This window comes from Nyctereutes procyonoides, unplaced genomic scaffold (assembly GCF_905146905.1).
Source record: "Nyctereutes procyonoides isolate TBG_1078 unplaced genomic scaffold, NYPRO_anot_genome, whole genome shotgun sequence".
Classification (NCBI taxonomy): Eukaryota; Metazoa; Chordata; class Mammalia; order Carnivora; family Canidae; genus Nyctereutes; species Nyctereutes procyonoides.
This window is the reverse complement of record NW_026575031.1, coordinates 9,106,563-9,124,761: the sequence shown is the minus strand read 5'-3', so window position 1 is coordinate 9,124,761 and position 18,199 is coordinate 9,106,563. Positions and strand designations below refer to the sequence as shown.

At 41.8% G+C, this 18,199-nt stretch overlaps 1 protein-coding gene across 4 annotated transcripts in view; it reads right to left on the bottom strand.

Annotated features, from left to right (window-relative positions):
- STARD9 (StAR related lipid transfer domain containing 9) overlaps positions 1–13,663 on the bottom strand; it is a 130,996-nt gene extending 117,333 nt beyond the window's left edge. For 3 of the 4 annotated variants that reach the window (XM_055316656.1, XM_055316657.1, XM_055316659.1), the window contains exons 1-3: positions 13,553–13,663; positions 8,150–8,219; positions 6,344–6,460 (exon numbers count right to left, since the gene is read on the bottom strand). In XM_055316656.1, coding sequence (XP_055172631.1) covers positions 6,344–6,460; positions 8,150–8,219; positions 13,553–13,599 — 234 coding nt within the window. In that variant the 5' untranslated portion in view covers positions 13,600–13,663. Of the gene's footprint in view, positions 1–6,343; positions 6,461–8,149; positions 8,220–13,552 lie in introns of those variants that run through there. The other variant, XM_055316658.1, reaches the window with a different exon arrangement.
- Positions 13,664–18,199: the final 4,536 nt, after the last annotated feature.

Below are 18,199 nucleotides of genomic sequence, written 5' to 3'. Positions count from 1 at the left end.
ATTACATACAATCCCCTGCAATTTACTTTTTTAAAAGATTTTCTTTATTCTTGAGACACAGAGAGAGAGGCAGAGACATAGGCAGAGGGAGAAGCAGGCTCCCTATAGGGAGCCTGCTGCAGGACTCAATCCTGGAACCCTGGGATCACGCCCTGAGCTGAAGGCAGATGCTCAACCACCCACTGAGCCCATCCCAATCCTCTGCAATTTAATTTGAAATCCTCTATTTTATCCTAATAGAACTAAAGGCCAATTGGTTCTAATGCTCCATAAACTGTTAAAATCATCATGTTCTGTACTTGAGATTATACCTGTCTTTTCCTCTATAAACCAACATTTCTTCATTAAATAATCACATGCAGATGCACGCAAGGTATACTATACTGATAACGGCTTTCTACAGTCAGCCCTTCAATCATTTTTAGAGGTGTGTGGGGTTTTCCTCAGAATACTCTTGGAGTTTCTAACATTCTCAAACTAAAGTCTAGAACTGAAGAAAATATTCACCAAAGAATGTGTTAACACACACACATACACACACACACTCTCCACTCCCCTTCAGGGCTCTGTGAGGGTGGGCAATGGATGCACACTGTGTGTTGTTTGGTGTTCAGTGCATTGTGGAAATTAAATAAATACTATAAAAATAAAAGCACAATCACACTGCTGCTATAATTTCAGTTTTGGATTCAGAGGTTATGGGAAGGAAATCTCTTGCACACTCACATGATTTTTTATCTGGAAAAGGCACAAGTGTTTTAGGTATTGTGTTTCAGCCAAATAACTGACCATTTTAAAATAAAGATTCCCAGGAGAATAGAAGCACTTGCTTTCCACAAAGGGCCGGGTGGCTTTTTGTTCCTGGACGTGCTGTTGACTCAGTCTGCACTTGTTTTGACAGCCAATTACAGTCCTTCTTAGGAAAGCTGAGCTAATGCTCTTCATGGAAAGTTTTACAAACACAAAACTACCCAAACACAGTACACTTGAGGAGAGGACTCCTGTTCCAAGAGATATTCCTGACCAGGAGGAAGGGAGGGAAGTTAATTTTCCAAGTGGATCATGCTGATCCAGAAGGGATCACAACCAAAATCAAAAGAGGGATATTTCAAATCTAGTTCAACTCTTAGAAGCATGGGCCTAACTTCTCTCATACTGTGATAGGGTAATCACAACACGGAACAAAGCCACAGTACTCAGGACCTTCCTTATCAACTCTAGTTGCCAAGCCCTGGACTGGGAACATAATTATTTCATTTCCTCCACACAGGAACTCAAGCTCAAGAAACCAGGACCCAGAGAATTTAAGTAACTTGTCTAAAGTAAGCCAACTAATAAGTGGCTATGCCTGAATTCGAACCCAGATCTAACTTCAGAGAAGTAGATTAATATTAATATGGATTAAAAATAGATAAAATGTAGGCCAATTTTGAAGAAAAGCCTTGGCTGCAAGTCCAACAAAGCCAAAAAAAAAAAAAAAAAACAATTTAGATGAATAACAAGCTGCCTTAAGAATGGGAAGCTAGGGCAGCCCGGGTGGCTCAGCGGTTTAGTGCCGCCTTCAGCCCAGGGCATGATCTGGAAGTCCCGGGATCGGGTCCCTTTTCCCTCTGCCTGTGTCTCTGTCTCTCTGTGTCTCTCATAAATAAATAAATAAAATCTTAAAAAAAAATGGGAAGCTAATGATTACACAAGGATCACAGGGTAATAGACAAGACAGGTGGTATAATGCCCTACCAGCCCCATTCACTACAGTCTTTTCTCTTTCTTCCCCTTCACCCTCTCTCCTCTTTCCTAATTTACTCTTTTTCATATATGTCTCTCCCACTCCTTTTTTCTTCCTTTGTACACTGCAGCAGAGCAAAGCATATGAACTTTGCATTCAGATAACCCTGTGGGCAAATCTAAGACTCATTTCTTACTGTGTGACTTAGGGCAAATCAAGTAACCTAAGTCTGAATTTTATAAAAGGATAAAATCTTCTACCTTTTAGGCTGCTGAAGGTATTAAATCAGACAATATGAAGAAATGACCAAGTCTCCTAGTAGACTGAGATTTCTTTTGAACATCTGTGAGGCTTTGCTAGCATACAATTTAGAATTGGACAGTTTTGGATTTGAATCCCAGCTCCACCACCTACCGGCTAAGTGATTTGGGCAAGTCTGGGAACCTTTACGTACCCCATTTCCTTATCTATAAAGTAGAATAAATAGTAAGGACTTAGATTTGGGAGACAATCAAATGGAATGATAAACATTTAGAATCTATTGATATTTAACAAATAAAGCTGCCTCTCAATAGAACTTACAGTAGCTGAAATGTTCTCTAGAGGCCCATGTTTGTGCATGCCTGATCTATTTATCAAGTGTGTCACCACTAAGGACTAGTAAGTGCTAAAGCACTAAGAAATGCTAATCTTGAACCTATCTTCTGAGGCTGTAAAATAAATACAGAAAGAGAAGTAGAGGGGGATCCCTGGGTGGCTCAACGGTTTGGCGCCTGCCTTTGGCCCAGGGCACGATCCTGGAGTCCCGGGATCGAGTCCTACGTCGGGCTCCCTGCATGGAGCCTGCTTCTCCCTCTGCCTGTGTCTCTGCCTCTCTCTCTCTTTCTCTGTCTCTATTATGAATAAACAAATAAATCTTAAAAAAGAAAAGAGAGAAGTAGAATGGTATAATGCAATGAAAAGACCACATATAAAGCATGGGTCCTGTATAATGCCATATAAATCAAACAGCTGTATCAGGAAAATGAGGGGGATGGAAATACTTCTGATTTTCCTGATTGGGATTGCTACTGGCATTTAGTGAGTAGAGGCCAAAGGTGCTACTAAACATACTACAGTGCACAGGACAGACACCCACAGAAAAGAAATATCTGGTCAAAACATCAATAGTATTGAGGTTGAGAAGCCCTAACCTAGATGACTGCTAAGTTCCTTTCAAGCTGTAACATCCTAAGAGACTATAATGAGGCAGCACCAACACCAAATAGATGGTATTCTTACCAACATTTACCAAGCAATGGCTTATGCCATTGCTCAAAATCCCTGTACATCCAATGGGCGAACATTTTCCCTCGAATATCTGAATATTCTGAAATCAGTGCTGCATTTCTGAGAGTGAGGATAGTGTTTCCTCACAATCCTCCAAGGATTTGTGAGGCCCTTGCTCTTTGCAGTTAGAATCTGTGCTTCCAAAGCCATGAGATTCCTTCTGGCCAAGTAGATGATTTAAATAAGTCTGAATCAAGGTCAAAATAAGATACTACAACAGCAGACATGAATCTCAGATACATCATGCCAACTGAAGGAAGCCAGACTCACAAGACTACATACTATTATTTTATTACATTTACATGGTACTCGAGAACAGACAAAACTATAGGGACAGAAGACAGATTAGCAGTTGCCAGAGGCTGGGGGTAAGGAAAACTTGGAGGGACATGAAGGAATTTGGGAAGTGATGAACTGTTTTATACAATGATTATAGCATAAGCTACACAACTGTGTCAAAAATCATAGAACTAAAAAAAAAAAACCTCATTGAACTGCACACTAAAAAGGTTAATTTTACTGTATCTAAATTATATACTTCAATAAAACTGTCCCCTCTCACCACTACCTAAAATATAACCACAAATGCTACAGAGAAGATTGTTGTACTTTGGGAAAGGCTGAACTGGATGACATCAAAATTCTTTCCACCTCACATCCTGTGATTTTATGACAGTCTGCCTTCTGCCTCTTCCTACCCTGGTGACCTCAGAGTTAAGTCTGGGCTCCAATTGCTGTTAAAGCAATAAGTCTCTCTGACCAAATCATGTGTATATGAGTCCTACTATCATTCAGGGATCTCAGGCCCTACTTTAACTTGTGACAGAGGCTCTTTCCTTGCTGTCTCCTAATTTAACTCCTCTTGGGATTGATGAGGGCCTTAGATAATTAATAAACAAGTGAGAATAAATCTCAGGGGACATTGGTTTTCTCTCTCTGCACAGGCTTCCTGTCGAAATCCCATTTGATCCTTCCATTGAACTCCATATCAGTCAACAGAAGAATCGTATTTATGAACTCCCTTCCTCTATGGACTTTTGGGCTTCCCACTACATTATTTTTATACACTTAAGGTATAAAATGTGAGCCTCACACCAAAAGCATACCCAAGTTTGTTGAGATATATACCGATATGTAGTTCTGTTTAGACACATTAATGACCCAGATTATTGATCTATCAAATGCTACATAAAATGGTTAACTTTTCTTGTATCCAGAATAGCCCTAGGGTGCCTAAATGGCTCAGTCGGTTAAAGGTTAAGCAGTTAACTCTTGATTTCAGCTCAGGTCATGATCTCCGGGTCCAGAGACTGAGCCCCATGTCAGACTCCCTGCTTGCTCAGCAAGGAGTCTGCTCAAGGATTCTCTCTCTCCCTCTGCTCCTCCTCCCACTTGTGTGCACACACACTCTCTCCCTTGTTTTCTTTCTCACTCTAAAATAAATAAATCTTTTTTTAAAAAAAATGGCTCTAGATATGCTATGGCCGGGAAAGGCTGAAACAGCCATTGGAATGCTCACATTTTCTACTAATAAGACCACCATCTTCTATGACACATATACAGTCACAACTGTGAACTACTGTAGGAGTCCCATCCTCTTATTTGAAAATCAGCTCCTTTCTGGCTCTTCACCAATGATGATCTCAGTAGAACAAATACAAACATCAGAACAAGAACAAACCAGATACCTCATACATGCTTGAGCTTTAGGATGAAAATCAAGGCCAAAGACAAGCCTGGACCTCTCAGTGCTTCCATATTCCAAAGGACAGAAAATATGGTAAAGACTAGGTAATATCCATACTGACCTTTTCTGCTGTGCATTTACAGCAAACACATTGTGACTACAAATATAGGGTGCTCATATTACAACAAAGGGGGCCCACAATAACAAATTCTACAGTGGTCTAGAGTCTTGTTTCCACACGTTCCCCTCAGAAGAATGGGGGAATTACACTTCCATGGTTTAAAATTATTCAATCATCTCCACAAGTCTCAGCAGCAAAAAATCAATACTATCCTCTAAGTCACTCAAACTTGATAAGTTGCTTCTTTAGCATAATCAGAAAAAGTTTCACAAAAAACAAACACTTAGCAGAAAACATATTTTAGCTTTTTATTCAAAAGTACATAGTCTGACTTTGGTGCCCGGGTGGCTCAGTTGGTTAAGCGTCTGCCTTTGGCTCAGGTCATGAACCCAAGGTCCTGGGATGGAGCCCTGAGTTGGGCTCCCTGCTTAGCAGAGAGCCTGCCTCTCCCTCTTCCTCTGCCCCTCCCCTCCACTTGTGTTCTCTCACTTTCTCTCAAATAAATAAATTAAATCTTAAAAAAAAAAAAGTATATAGACTGATAAGCAATATTTGTCCAGGGTTCCCCCCAAAATATTTCCATTTCCAGTGGTATTTCCTAAGGCCATTATTCCTGTGGTGTTTTTCTCATACGTGTGATGATACTGGCCCACAAAAGACCAAATAAATGATTTTTCTAATTTTAGGGATAGGCTTTCATAGAAAATATCCTGGAAGCTGCTAAGGTGAGTCTCTGTTCTCACTTTAGTCTGTGTTCATCTAACTGAATGAGGCAAGGCTTAAAGCCCATGATGGGGAGTGAATACAATGATGGGCAAAGCATAAAGCCCATGATGGGGAGTGACCAACAATGCTCAAACCAGAACAACGCTGCTGCTTTACAGAGATAGAAGCCCCATAGAACCACGTGGCCAGGCCTGTTTACTCAGAAGCTTGTGAGAAAGATAAGTAGAACTACCAGACACAAGAAAGGTGACAGCCTTTCCAGGGAGGCTTTGGCTGGTGCTCTCAATCCTCAGCACATCAATAGAGTTCACCTCTTGCAGGGTGCCAGACTAGCTGTGTAGCCCTTTTATGCCCAACCTAGGACCATAAGCATAAGAAAAGGCCCAAAGATACTAGCCTCTAGAATCCCTGGGCCTCTCTGCTGTACAGCACAGGTCAAGTTTGCCATGAACCCATTTTCCTGCCATAGGAGTAAAACAATACCTGAACTAACTTGTACCCACCTAAATCATGCTAAGGCCCAAGTCTAAATGGACACTAGCCAACTTCTATGCCCTACTCAAGCAGTCTTTTCCCATCTCTTTTGTTCTTTCTGCAACTGATGGCCTCTCACTACTACTTCTCAAACCAAAACATTATTAGTTTCTGACCAAACTATTAAAGAAAGAAATAGCCAGGTCCCAAATCCATGTTAACTTCCCAATAATTATCCAATTAGGGAGCACTGAGGAAAGTGAAGGAAAAATGACATTACCACATCCTGAGATGCATACTGAGGGTCCTCTGGGTTGACTGACCAGTAGCAGTAATCAAAGCCAAATGCCACAATCTTCTCCCGGGAGTCTCCAAAGCCATCTGGTCGACTGTCCACCTAAAATCAAACATAGGGTAGAATCTTCTCTATCATAATATCAGAATCTAGCCAGTGCCATTTGATTCCTCCCAACTATACCTAGAGCAATCCGGACTGGTCATGAGAAATCTTTATGTTATCTACTAGAAAAAGGAAAAAAGTAAACTTTGTCTTCATATCATCAAATAAAAGCTCCAGAGAATTAAGTTTGTCTATAGTACTATCACCTATCTGCCTACATATGAACCAAGCACAGAACAGCTTAGGAGAGAAAGACTTTCCCTCTCTCCTAAGCATCTTTTTATCACTATCATTTTTTAAAATCTTTTTATCACTATCTTTTATCACTATCATTTATTTCTCCAAGTATTTCTGTAAAGGATACCAAGAGTGCATGAGTAGTTCAGTGCCTGGGCCTGACAAACTACGAACCTAAGGCTTTCACAGAGGTCCCTGGGTATCTACCCCCAGTGAATTAGAAAGCACAATGGACACAATAGCAAGGACCAATTCAACTGCCTAAGGTAGATGAGGGTATGATCAGAGATTGGAACCACATTGACCTCCAGGTACAGGGAGAATGGTATTAGTGTCACAAATGTTTTATCTTACTATTTAATATTTAGACTCTGGACAGGGATAAACAAACCCTAGCACTAGTGACCATAAACTACGGTAGAAAGAGACTATCAGAATGACTAGGAAATTCTTGGTGGATAACGACCTCAAGAAAGTAAGCCACTAAGTAGGTGTGCAGGGGGCAGATTTGAGTTTGATCTTGGCCAAGATTGATTCTTAAAAAACAAAACTCTCAAAAAAAAAAAAAAAAAAAAACCTCTCAGCTCTCAGAACAAAGCCCTTGAAGTATGTAAGCAACAGTGATATAAATAAATAAGAGACTGCAGAGAATAAAAAGGTCTTTTGTCCGTGGGGAGTTCCTATTGAAAGTTTTGCAGGTCCTATTCTCTTTTAGCAGAAAGCTGCTTACAAAAGGTAACAGATCACATCACAGAAGTGGGGATGGCTGGTAGGCCTGGGGTCCAAATAACCCTCACTCTACAAGTCAGCTTCCTCAGCTCTCAGAAATGCTGAATACCACCTGCAAGCTGTCTACAGCAGCAATCACAAGGCCAGCTTCCCTGTCTCTCTCCACTTCCCAAGGCCCAGAAGAAAGAACCCCTTCCACTTCTGCTATTCTGGTAAACGGAGGAATGGGATGGAGGAAATTAGCCCTAGGAGGGAGTAGTGGGTGGGGGAGGAAGTTCCCAGTATTTGTCCAATTGTGACTCAAAGGTCAGTCAGATCTGTAAAAGAAACTGTGTAGCACAACTCAGGATAGCAACTGACTCCCTTCTGAGATCTGATGCTACTAAAATCTGTAGTAATGCGTCTATATTAAGTGATATCCCATGAGAGGGTTGAGACAAAGTATAACTGGTGGTCTAGTGAGTTACATATATACATGCATGTACCCAGCATGCTTTACACTGCCATGATGCCCACAAACAGTAACTGACCAGTTTCCAAACCGCTACATCCTATTTGACAGAACTTGGGCTGCAATCCCTATAGTTCTTTCCTGCTTTATGTTTATACTTGTTTTGTATAAAATTCTTCCCTCTCCCAAGCCCCCACCCTAAACACATTCACATGCATATCTTCATCCCAGAAGCCCCTGTAATAAAAGGAAAACAATTTCAGGCTTACCTTTAAATTTCTGATTTTTGCCACATTGCCATCAACTTCCACAATAATTCTTCCCCCTTCTTTGATCTCCCTAGAAATAAGACCATATGAGAAGAAACATTGCTTTAAAAAAAAATCAAGAAAAGAGAGGCTGAGATCAGCGCTACTGGAACAAAACGTTTCCCTACTGTCCCTGTAAGTAGCTGTCCCTGGCTGACATGCTTCTCTGGATCATTAGATTTGGCTTTGGAACTGCCAAGAATTACCACTACTGAGCACCGTCCATGTGCTAGGCACTGTATTAGGTACAGTACATACTATACTTCATCTTACACAATCTTCCCACTAACATACCCTCCTGACATGGTTTCCTACCATATCTTCATTTTTTCAGATGGAAGCCGAGAGAAATTTTGTAACTTGTCATGGTCACATATCAAGCAATGGCAGAGCTGGGATTTAAACCAAGATACATCTGACCAGAAAGCCTGGACTCTTTGAAACTCTGGAGAGTATCTTTCATTCAGCAAGCACACAATAAGGCATCCCCTCTCATCTTCTTTAGGATTTTGAGCATGGATAGTAATGAAAAAGGTTTTGGAGTACTCTCTGTTGAGATACTGAGAACATATTTCCCAAATCCTTTCCTTTTATCTTCCTAAATTGGAATGAGAGTCAAGATCCTCAAGAATTTTCCTATGTTGTGGTTATGTAGTAACAATGCTAACAACTAACCAACCACTAAATTTACTTTAAGTGGCTTAATCCAAGTGACCCATATATTTGAAGCCCAAATGAGCAGACTATACTCCATTCTATATATGAAATCTTTTTTCATAACAAGACCTTTAGCTAAAGTGCTTAATGCCAGAATGTTAACAGATAAAAATTAAATTTGTTAGCATTTCCTCCACTACAATTAAAGTAATCAATTAAATTACCCCTAGCCCAGGACCTTAAAGTTAAGAAAATATGTTCTGTTTCATTTTTATCTTTCCTCATGGTTCTCAGGATATGACCTTGAGAATTTGGGGAAGGAAGAACAGGCATATTGAGACAAAGGTCTTTACATTTAAGATTATTTTTTTAAACCGGTTAGTAAGTCTGGAATAAAGCCCTGGATAAGAAATTTCCCTCTCCCACATAGTAACATTTGTTAAATTTCCTCAAGGCCCTAATACTCTTTCTTTGACATTTCATGCTAGATAGTATTTAAGGCAGCAGAAATATTCTTAGTCCCTCAGGATCACAAACCACTCACACACACACACAGCCCCTGACAATTCTGAAGAAAATCTTTCATCTTTGTTGTTAACATTTTACAAAATAACATTTTTCCTTTCTCCATTTTAAAGTAGGTTTTATTTTCCCTCCTCCCCCTATAAAAGTAATACATAGATTGTAGTAAATTTGAATAAAGGAAACAGAAAAATGATACCATGATTTTTCCAAATCTATTATCTAATTTTTTTTTTGAAGTATGCCCTTTCTTGAGGATTCATCTAAGACTCTTTCATGTAAAGCAGCCTGAAAAGAAGTGTCCTAAATCTGACTTCTTGGAAGATACAAACTCTAAGGTGAAAATGCTGCTCCTTCCTGGCCTGGACCACTGTCATTGGTAACCTAGTGATTCCAAGCTATTCTAAAACAAAATGAGGAAGAATTAAAATTGAGAAGAACAGAAAGAAAGGGCACTAACCTAAACTGGGGAGCTGGCCACAGAATGAGAGTCTGCAGAGATGGAGCCTTGCACATGGCAGAGTGGCAATACTGCCACTTGCCTCTGGGTCCTGAAGTCAACCAACAGGCATTCATTCCTTAGGATGAATTTCCCTTTGCACAGGGGTAAATCCTCAGTTACACATTTACTTCTAGAACAATGGTTCTCAAAGTGTGGTCCACAGGTTACCGTCATTGGAATTACATGAGATAGTGGGGTTTATTAATTGTAATTTCTGTTAAAAACTTGCATTATGGTGTGGGGGGAAGGTAAAAAACAAAACCAAGTTGCATTATAAGAGACACCCTAGATGGATTGTTTGCATACTATAATTTGAGCATCAGTGTCCTAGGCAGGTAAATAAGCAAGTCATTACCACTTATTACTCATCATTTGTAACTTAAAAAAAAAAGCAGCTAAGAATAAGAAGTAATAAAAATAGTCATTAGAAATTATATAGCTAACACTTTATTGGACACTTAAAATGAGCCAAACCCTGAGTATTTGTAATTTATTCTTTCATTGACTCTTCATTAAAAAAAATTAAAGTAGTTATCCTATTTTACAGATTTAAAACACACATACACACACACACACACACACACACACACACAGAAAAGGAATATAGTATATGAACAGTAAATTTTGACAAGGCAGTGGGGAGTATTCCAAAGCCTATAATACTGGCAGAAGAGAACATGTTCCTTCAATGATGAATGATTTTGGATAGACAAGGGACAGTATCATATAATGAGCTAGCTACAGACTTTCTAATTATGGGAAACTATGAGGAGTGAGGAGGGAATCAAAACCATTTCCCACATTATCATTTTACTAATGGTCAGTGCTAATCCTACGAAGGAAACAGGCATCTGATCAAGAAGTACAACTTTTTGGTAATCTCAGGAAGGAGCAGCTTGGTTGGTCCACTGAATGGAAACTTGGCTTTCCCTACTCTTAGACCTTAAACGAGACCATTTTCTCATCTGGAAAAACAAAAAATGGAAGCTTAAACCAGATGATCTCTAAGATTTCTTCCCAAGTACATCATCAGATCTTTTTTTTTTTAAGATTTTATTTATTTATTCATGAGAGACACAGAGAACGAGAGCGAGAGAGAGAAAGAGAGGCAGAGACATAGGCAGAGAGAGAAGCAGGCTCCATGCAGGGAGCCTGATGTAGGACTCGATCCTGGGACTCTGGAATCATGCCCTGGGTCAAAGGCAGGTGCTCAACCGCTGGGCCACCCAGGGGTCCCTACATCATCAGATCTAATGATTATTAACTGAATCTGTGCCAATGACTTATTTGAAGGTTGAACAAACCATATAATGAGCAGAGTCCCTACATTCGGATGAGCCTCAAAAAAAGATGGTGAAAGTTAAATAAACTCTGGAGTATAGCTGCATCTCCGCAGGATTCTCTGAGAATATGGTAGTCTCGACTTCTTAGCAAGGGGGGTAGGGTCACACTGGGTTTATCCACCTTTGCTCCTGAATTTTCAGCCTGGAATAATCTACTCACAGCTGGGTATCTGCAATATTGACACTCTACCTCTTGATGCTGAAGGCTCTTAACCTGAAAGTAAATAAGCTTTTGTATCCTTCTTTTCCCCTCATTTTTGTCTGATGAGATAAATTACTCTCTACTGTGGCTGCAAGTAATTCATTTCAACAGCATTTTCTTTTTTTTTTTTAATAAATTAATTTTTATTGGTGTTCAATTTACCAACATACAAAATAACACCCAGTGCTCATCCCGTCAAGTGTCCCCCTCCGTGCCCGTCACCCATTCACCCCCACCCCCCGCCCTCCTCCCCTTCCACCACCCCTAGTTCATTTCCCAGAGTTAGAAGTCTTTATGTTCTGTCTCCCTTTCTGATATTTCCCACACATTTCTTCTCCCTTCCCTTATATTCCCCTTCACTATTATTCATATTCCCCAAATGAATGAGAACATACACTGTCCTTCTCCGATTGACTTACTTCACTCAGCATAATACCCTCCAGTTCCATCCACGTTGAAGCAAATGGTGGGTATTTCAACAGCATTTTCTTAATCTAATCCACGCTATTTAGATATTCCTAGCTCTCGAGGAATTGAGAAGTTACTGTTAGGAGTGGCCAAGGTAATTATGCTGAGTAATCTAAAAGAAGAGTTTTGCAAAAAGATCTGCTGGAGGCTACCTCCAAGGTAGAATAATACTCTGAAAACTCCAATCCTCAGTAACCACATCCAGTAATATAGAAGCCAGATGTCATAAGCCACTTAGCAACCTAAACCCAGCAGTTCAGGCGTGTGCTGCTTTCCTTCTTTCTCCATTATATCTCTTTTGTCTTTTCCCTTTCTTTTCTGTCCTCCTGTTTCTTTCTCTCATCCCACTGTTCTCCACACTATTCTATCAGTTGCATGACTTCTCAAAACCAATCACCACATCAGGGACAAATATAATCCCCCCTACTACCAAATTTGTTATGGGAGACAATGCATTGTTTGATCCTTCTGTCCAATTTTTATGACATCTTATGCCCTAGAAAATTTTAAACCTCCCAGATCATTCTACTGTATGTTTTCTGGTCCCAAACCACACTCTGCCAGCTTTGCCTCCTCCCACTCCTCTCCCTCTATGCACCCTCTCACCAAACCACCAAAACTTTTCAGTTTTCTAACAGCTGAAGTCCTTTGTTCTCAGTGTTCTTTCCACAGAGTGCTCTCTACACCTTCTTCACCTGTCTGCAAACTCTAAAAGCTCTTTATTTTTATTTAAATTCAATTAGCCAACATATAGTACATCACTATTTTCAGATGTAGTTTTCCGTAATTCATCAGTTGCATAGAATACCCAGGGCTCATTACATCAGGGGCCCTCCTTAATGCCCATCACCCAGCTTTTTAAAAAACAGTTCAGGAGCCTCTCACTGGCTCCGCTATAGAACATCTACTCTTGACCTCAAGGTGGTGAGTTCAAGCCCCACACTGGGCATAGAGATCACGTAAAAATAATTCAAATACCATCCCTTCTCTGACTTCCCAAACCTAGGAGTGGAAAATCAGCGAAAAAGATAAGATATTATGTAGTTGGACACTGGCTGCCTCAAGAGCTGAGAGGTGCTGCATCAGATTCACCCACGAGGAATGGACACGTGACCACGCTGAGGAAAAGGATTAGAATAACTTCCTTCCACTTCGCAGTTCTGCCGTCTAGCACAGGATGAAACCACCATCTCCCTGGGCCTCAATGTCCCTCTCACGCCTTACAACCTGGCTCTCTCCACACGTGAAACCCATGTGCGCCCAAGAACACACGCAGTTACGCCCCAATCCCCACAGGTACTCCAGAGGCACCAAGGAGAGGAGACTGTCCATCCCTCTTCCCCGTACTTTCTCAGCCCTTCTCAGGAAACTCAGTGAGAAAGGCCCAACTCTGCATCAAGACTTGAGCCGCTGTACCCCAAAACTCCTGCTCTGAGGACTCCAGGGACACGGATACAGCGCAGCCCAGCACTGACGCAATCCAAGACACGACCCGAAAACTCGACCCGAGGCCTCGTCCCGGCAGGCCTTTAGGGTTTCCGGACCCCGGCCCCCTGGGCCACTTTGTGTCAGATTTCTCCGCGCCAAGAATCACTTGAGGGAGAGGCGGAGACCTCGCCCTCCTCTCAGTTCATTTGACGCCTCAGGAGTCCTCACCCTGTCAGACTTACCTCTTGCTGAGGGGCCGAACCCTCACGGCCACTCGCACATTCGCCATCCCTCGGCCACCGCCCAAGCCTAGCAAGTCCGCCCAAGGGCAGCACCCCCGGCCCCAACCACACGCCCAACCCGGCCCCGCCCGCCCCACGCGCCTCACGGGCCTCACGGGACGGCCCCGCCCATGCGCGCGCCGTGGGCCGGCGTGGGTGGGGCCTGCCGTGCCTCAGCCAATCCTGAGCCGGGTGGGCGGGAGGGGGCACGGCCTGGCCCCGCCTGCCCGGGCCGCCTCGCTCCGCCCCGTGTCGCCCCGCCGCACCCCCGACGCGGCCCCTCCCATGCGCGCCGCTGTTCGACGGGGGCGGTGCCTGACGTGCCTCAGCCAATCGTGAGCCTGGCCGCCGAGAGGGCGCGGGTCCCGGCCGGGTGAGGCCAGGTCCCAGCTACCGGGAACTAGCTTTTGTTCCCGGACGCCGCAACGTGACGGAAGCGAGTAAATACGTTCACGTTTCGGTTAACGCGGAGTTTGTAACGGAATTTGCCAAGTATGTGTATTCGCTGCGTTGGCCTGAGTTGGCGATTCTGTACTTAAATTTTAGGGGCAGAATTGAAATGGGGAACACTGATGTTTTTGCAGCTGCCGGCAAAGAGCAGGGTCTCTTTGAAGAGGCGCTTGGAGTGTGGAGAAGTATGGAGCGCTCCAAATTTCTCTCGATTGTGATGGAATTTCATGGCCACTCTGGCAGTGTTCGTGGTAGTGGGGAGGCTGCGGTCAGTCAGAAATGGTTCATTAGTTCATCCAAGAAATAACTTGGGTACCTACCAAGAGTCAAGTGCCGTTTTAAGGTTCCGGAGGATACAGCCCCAGTCTTCATGGACGTTAGAATCTATAGGGAAGGGGAAAGTGACAATATAAATAATTTGTTGAGTGTGCTGACTGCAATTTTTTTTTTTTTTTTTAAGAAGGGTAAGATACAGTAATGGTTTTGGGGTATGTCGAGGGAAAGGTACTTTTTTTACATAGGATCTTCAGGAAAGGCCTCACCGATAAGGTGACACTTGACCAGATTTGAAGAAACTGAGGGAGGGAGTTGTGCAAGTATTCATTTATTTAATAAATATTTTCTAGGTAAGCACCTATTACGACAGGCTTTGTTCTAAGCAGGAGGGACATAAGCAGTGAAGAAAACAAGCAAACCCCTGACCGCATGGCACTTGGTGAGAGAAATTAAGAATAAGCAAAATAATTTGAGTGATATGTATATCAGATAAGCTAAGGAGAAAAAAATAAAGTAGGAGAGAGCATAGAAAGTGAGTAGAGGGATCCCTGGGTGGCGCAACGGTTTGGTGCCTGCCTTTGGCCCAGGGCGCGATCCTGGAGACCCGGGATCGAATCCCACGTCGGGCTCCCGGTGCATGGAGCCTGTTTCTCCCTCTGCCTGTGTCTCTGCCTCTCTCTCTCTCTCTCTCTCTCTCTCTCTCTCTCTCTCTCTCTCTGTGACTATCATAAAAAAAAAAAAAAAGTGAGTAGAGAGGGTGTTGAAATTTTAAATATGGCCTGGTTAGTCTTTGCTGAGAAAATGACAGAAAAAAAATCTGAAGGATGTGAAAGAAAGAATCCTGTGGTCATCTGGAAGGACATTCCAGACACAGGGAACAGACCAATGTGAGGGCCCTGATCTTGGACACAGTGGAATATTAGAAAAAAAAGAAGGAGTATCTGAGTGGCTCAGTGGTTGAGCATTTGCCTTCAGCTGAGGGCAACATCCTGGGCTCCGTGGATCCGGGTGATCGAGTCCCACATGGGGCTCCCAGCTAGTGCCTACTTCTCCCTCTGCCCTATGTCTCTGCCTCTCTCTGTGTTTCTCATGAATAAATAAATAAAATCTTTTTTAAAAAAAAAGTCCTTGGATTTTATTCTAAATTAATCAGAAAACTTGGAAAGTTTTAAGGAAAATGCAAAATTATGTGATTTATATCTTTAAAGGATCACTCTGGCTGCCATTTTGAGACTAAGTTGAGGAAAGGGGAAAACTGAAAGCCCAAGAGGAACCAGTCAGGAGGCTATTTTAGTACTCCAGTGGTAGTACTAGGTTCATGGTGGTGCCTTTAATATGTCGGGCATGTTTCAGTAGTTTACCTTTCCAGCCTCCCCTTTCTCGTCTATTTGAAAGTATTTTTCCCTAGAGTATTGGGACAGGAGGTTTACCATTCCCATTCACATGGAACCCTAGTCTTATGAACGGCTTCTCTACTCACTGTGCCTTGCAGTGAAAAGAATCAGTATTAGGGAAGACAGTACATTGGTTCTTCAAAGAATTAAAAATAAGATTACCTTATGATCCAGCAATCCCCCTTTTAGGTACGTATCCAAAGGAAATGAAATCACTGTCTAGAAAATTTATCTTCATTACCCTGTTCATTGCAGCATTATTCACAATTAGCCAAAACATGGAAACAATTTACCTGTACATCAAAGATGTATAAAGAAAATGTGGCGTGTGTAATGGAATATTAATCAGACATTAAAAGAAAGGAAATCTGCCATTTGTGATAACATGGATGGTATTATACCAAGTGAAATAAGGTAGAGAAAGATAAATCCTGTATGATGTCACTTATATGTGAAATCTTAAAAAACAAAACTCATAAAAGCAGACTAAATTGGCGGTTCTGGGGCTGGGGTGGGGAAAATGAGAATGTTAGTCAAGGGGTAAAAAATTCCAGATACAAGTTCTAGGGACCTACTGTATAGTGACTATAGCTAACAATACTGCATTGTATACTTGAAGGCTGCTAAGAGGGGCACCTGGCTGGTCCAGTTGGTAAAATATGTGATTCTTGTTCTGAGGGTTGTGTTTGTTTTTTTAACAATCTGTTTAAATCAATCCAAATAAATTGGGTTGATGTCTTTTAAACTTTTATTTAGTAGCTTCCTTGTTCTTTTCTCTCCCTGGCATGAATTTATTTAAAAACAAAAATAAAAACAGGCCATTTCCCTGTAGATTTCCCACAGACTAAATATTTGCAAATTGATCTCTGTGGTGATATTCAAGTATTTTTCTAACCTCTGTATTTTCATTAGTTGGTAGTTCAATCCAGAACCTTGATCAAAGTTCCATATCCAGTTCTTGTTTAATTTAGTGTCTGAGGTATTTAATAAGAATAGCCTGGAGAGGGAAATCAGAGTTACCAAAGTCATCTACCCTACTTTGGTTAAATTTAATAACAGCAAGGACTTTCACTTATTATGTACTATGAACTGATTGTTTTTCATCTATTATTTTATTCAATCATCCCAAGAATTCATGAAGTAGGCAATGTTTCCAGGTAGAAAAAGGAAATTAAAACATATTTTAAAAGTTAGAACATATAGTCATAGATCAGAGGAAGGGGTAAAATAAAGGAAATGCTAGAAAAACCGGGCAGCATCTCAATTCCTCCAAAATATTCTTCAGTGACTTTTTTTTTTTTAAGGAGGCAGGAGATAGTGGCAGAGGGAGTGGAAGAGAATCTTAAGCAGGCTCCATGCCCAGCACAGAGCCTGATGTGAGGCTTAGTCTCATAACCCTGAGATCACAATCTAAGCCAAAACTGGGCTGGATACTTAATCGACTGTCACCCAGACACCCCAGAGTGGCATCATTATGTTTGTTATGAATTTACAAATTTCATGTACCTCTGTTGATTCACAAGTTTCTGTTTTCCAGGTGCAACTTAAAATTGGCCCCCGTATTTATTGGGCAGAATGAGACTGAAGAGAGCCTGGCTCCTCCAAGTTGGTAGATGGCAGATTTAATAAACAAGGGAGCTTACATTATGAGGGTTGTCTTGGGATCTACAAGACAAGTAGATCTCCAAGTGTCTTGTAGATCCCCAAGTCTATCTGCCAAATCTTAGAAGTTTATACTTAGAGGCCTTAACTGGGTTGTTATGTATACCATACAGAAGGTCTCAGTACATTGCTATCTCAAGGCTAGGTCCTTTGGGCAGCTAATATCCCCAACATTCCAGGGATAGGGGAGGGGATGAGGAGCTTCTGACTGCTGGGGTCCAGCTCACAGATTAACTGGTAGTCACATTTTCTTGATGACTTCTCCCACCTAGACAGTACAGAGCATTCTTTAGTATCCCTAAAAGCTGTGTAATGATAATAATAAAAAAAAATGATCAGTACTTATACACTACCATACTACTAAATTTTTTTTCAAAGATTTTTTTATTTATTAATGAGAGATACAGAGAGAGAGTGAGGGAGAGACATAGGCAGAGGAAGAAGCAGGCTTCATTCAGGGAGCCCGATGCTAGACTTGATCCCGGGTGTCCACGATCAGGCCCTAGGCTGAAGGCAGCGCTAAACTGCTGACCCACTGGGGCTGCCCAAATTTTTCTTTAAGGTAGACCTTTCTTATTTTAAAGATTTATTTGAGAGAGAGGATGGGTGTTGGAGGGTCAGAGAGGGAGAGAAGCAGACTCCCCTCTTGAGTGCAGAGCCTGATACAGGAATAAATCCCATAACATCGAGATCACAACCTGAGCTGAAATCAAGTTGGAATGCTCAATCGACCCAGCCAATAACCCAAAGTAGGCCTCAGTCTTAACTTACCTCAAGCTTTTGAGTCAGGTAACCTATAGGCCTATGCAACTATACTTGAACTGCA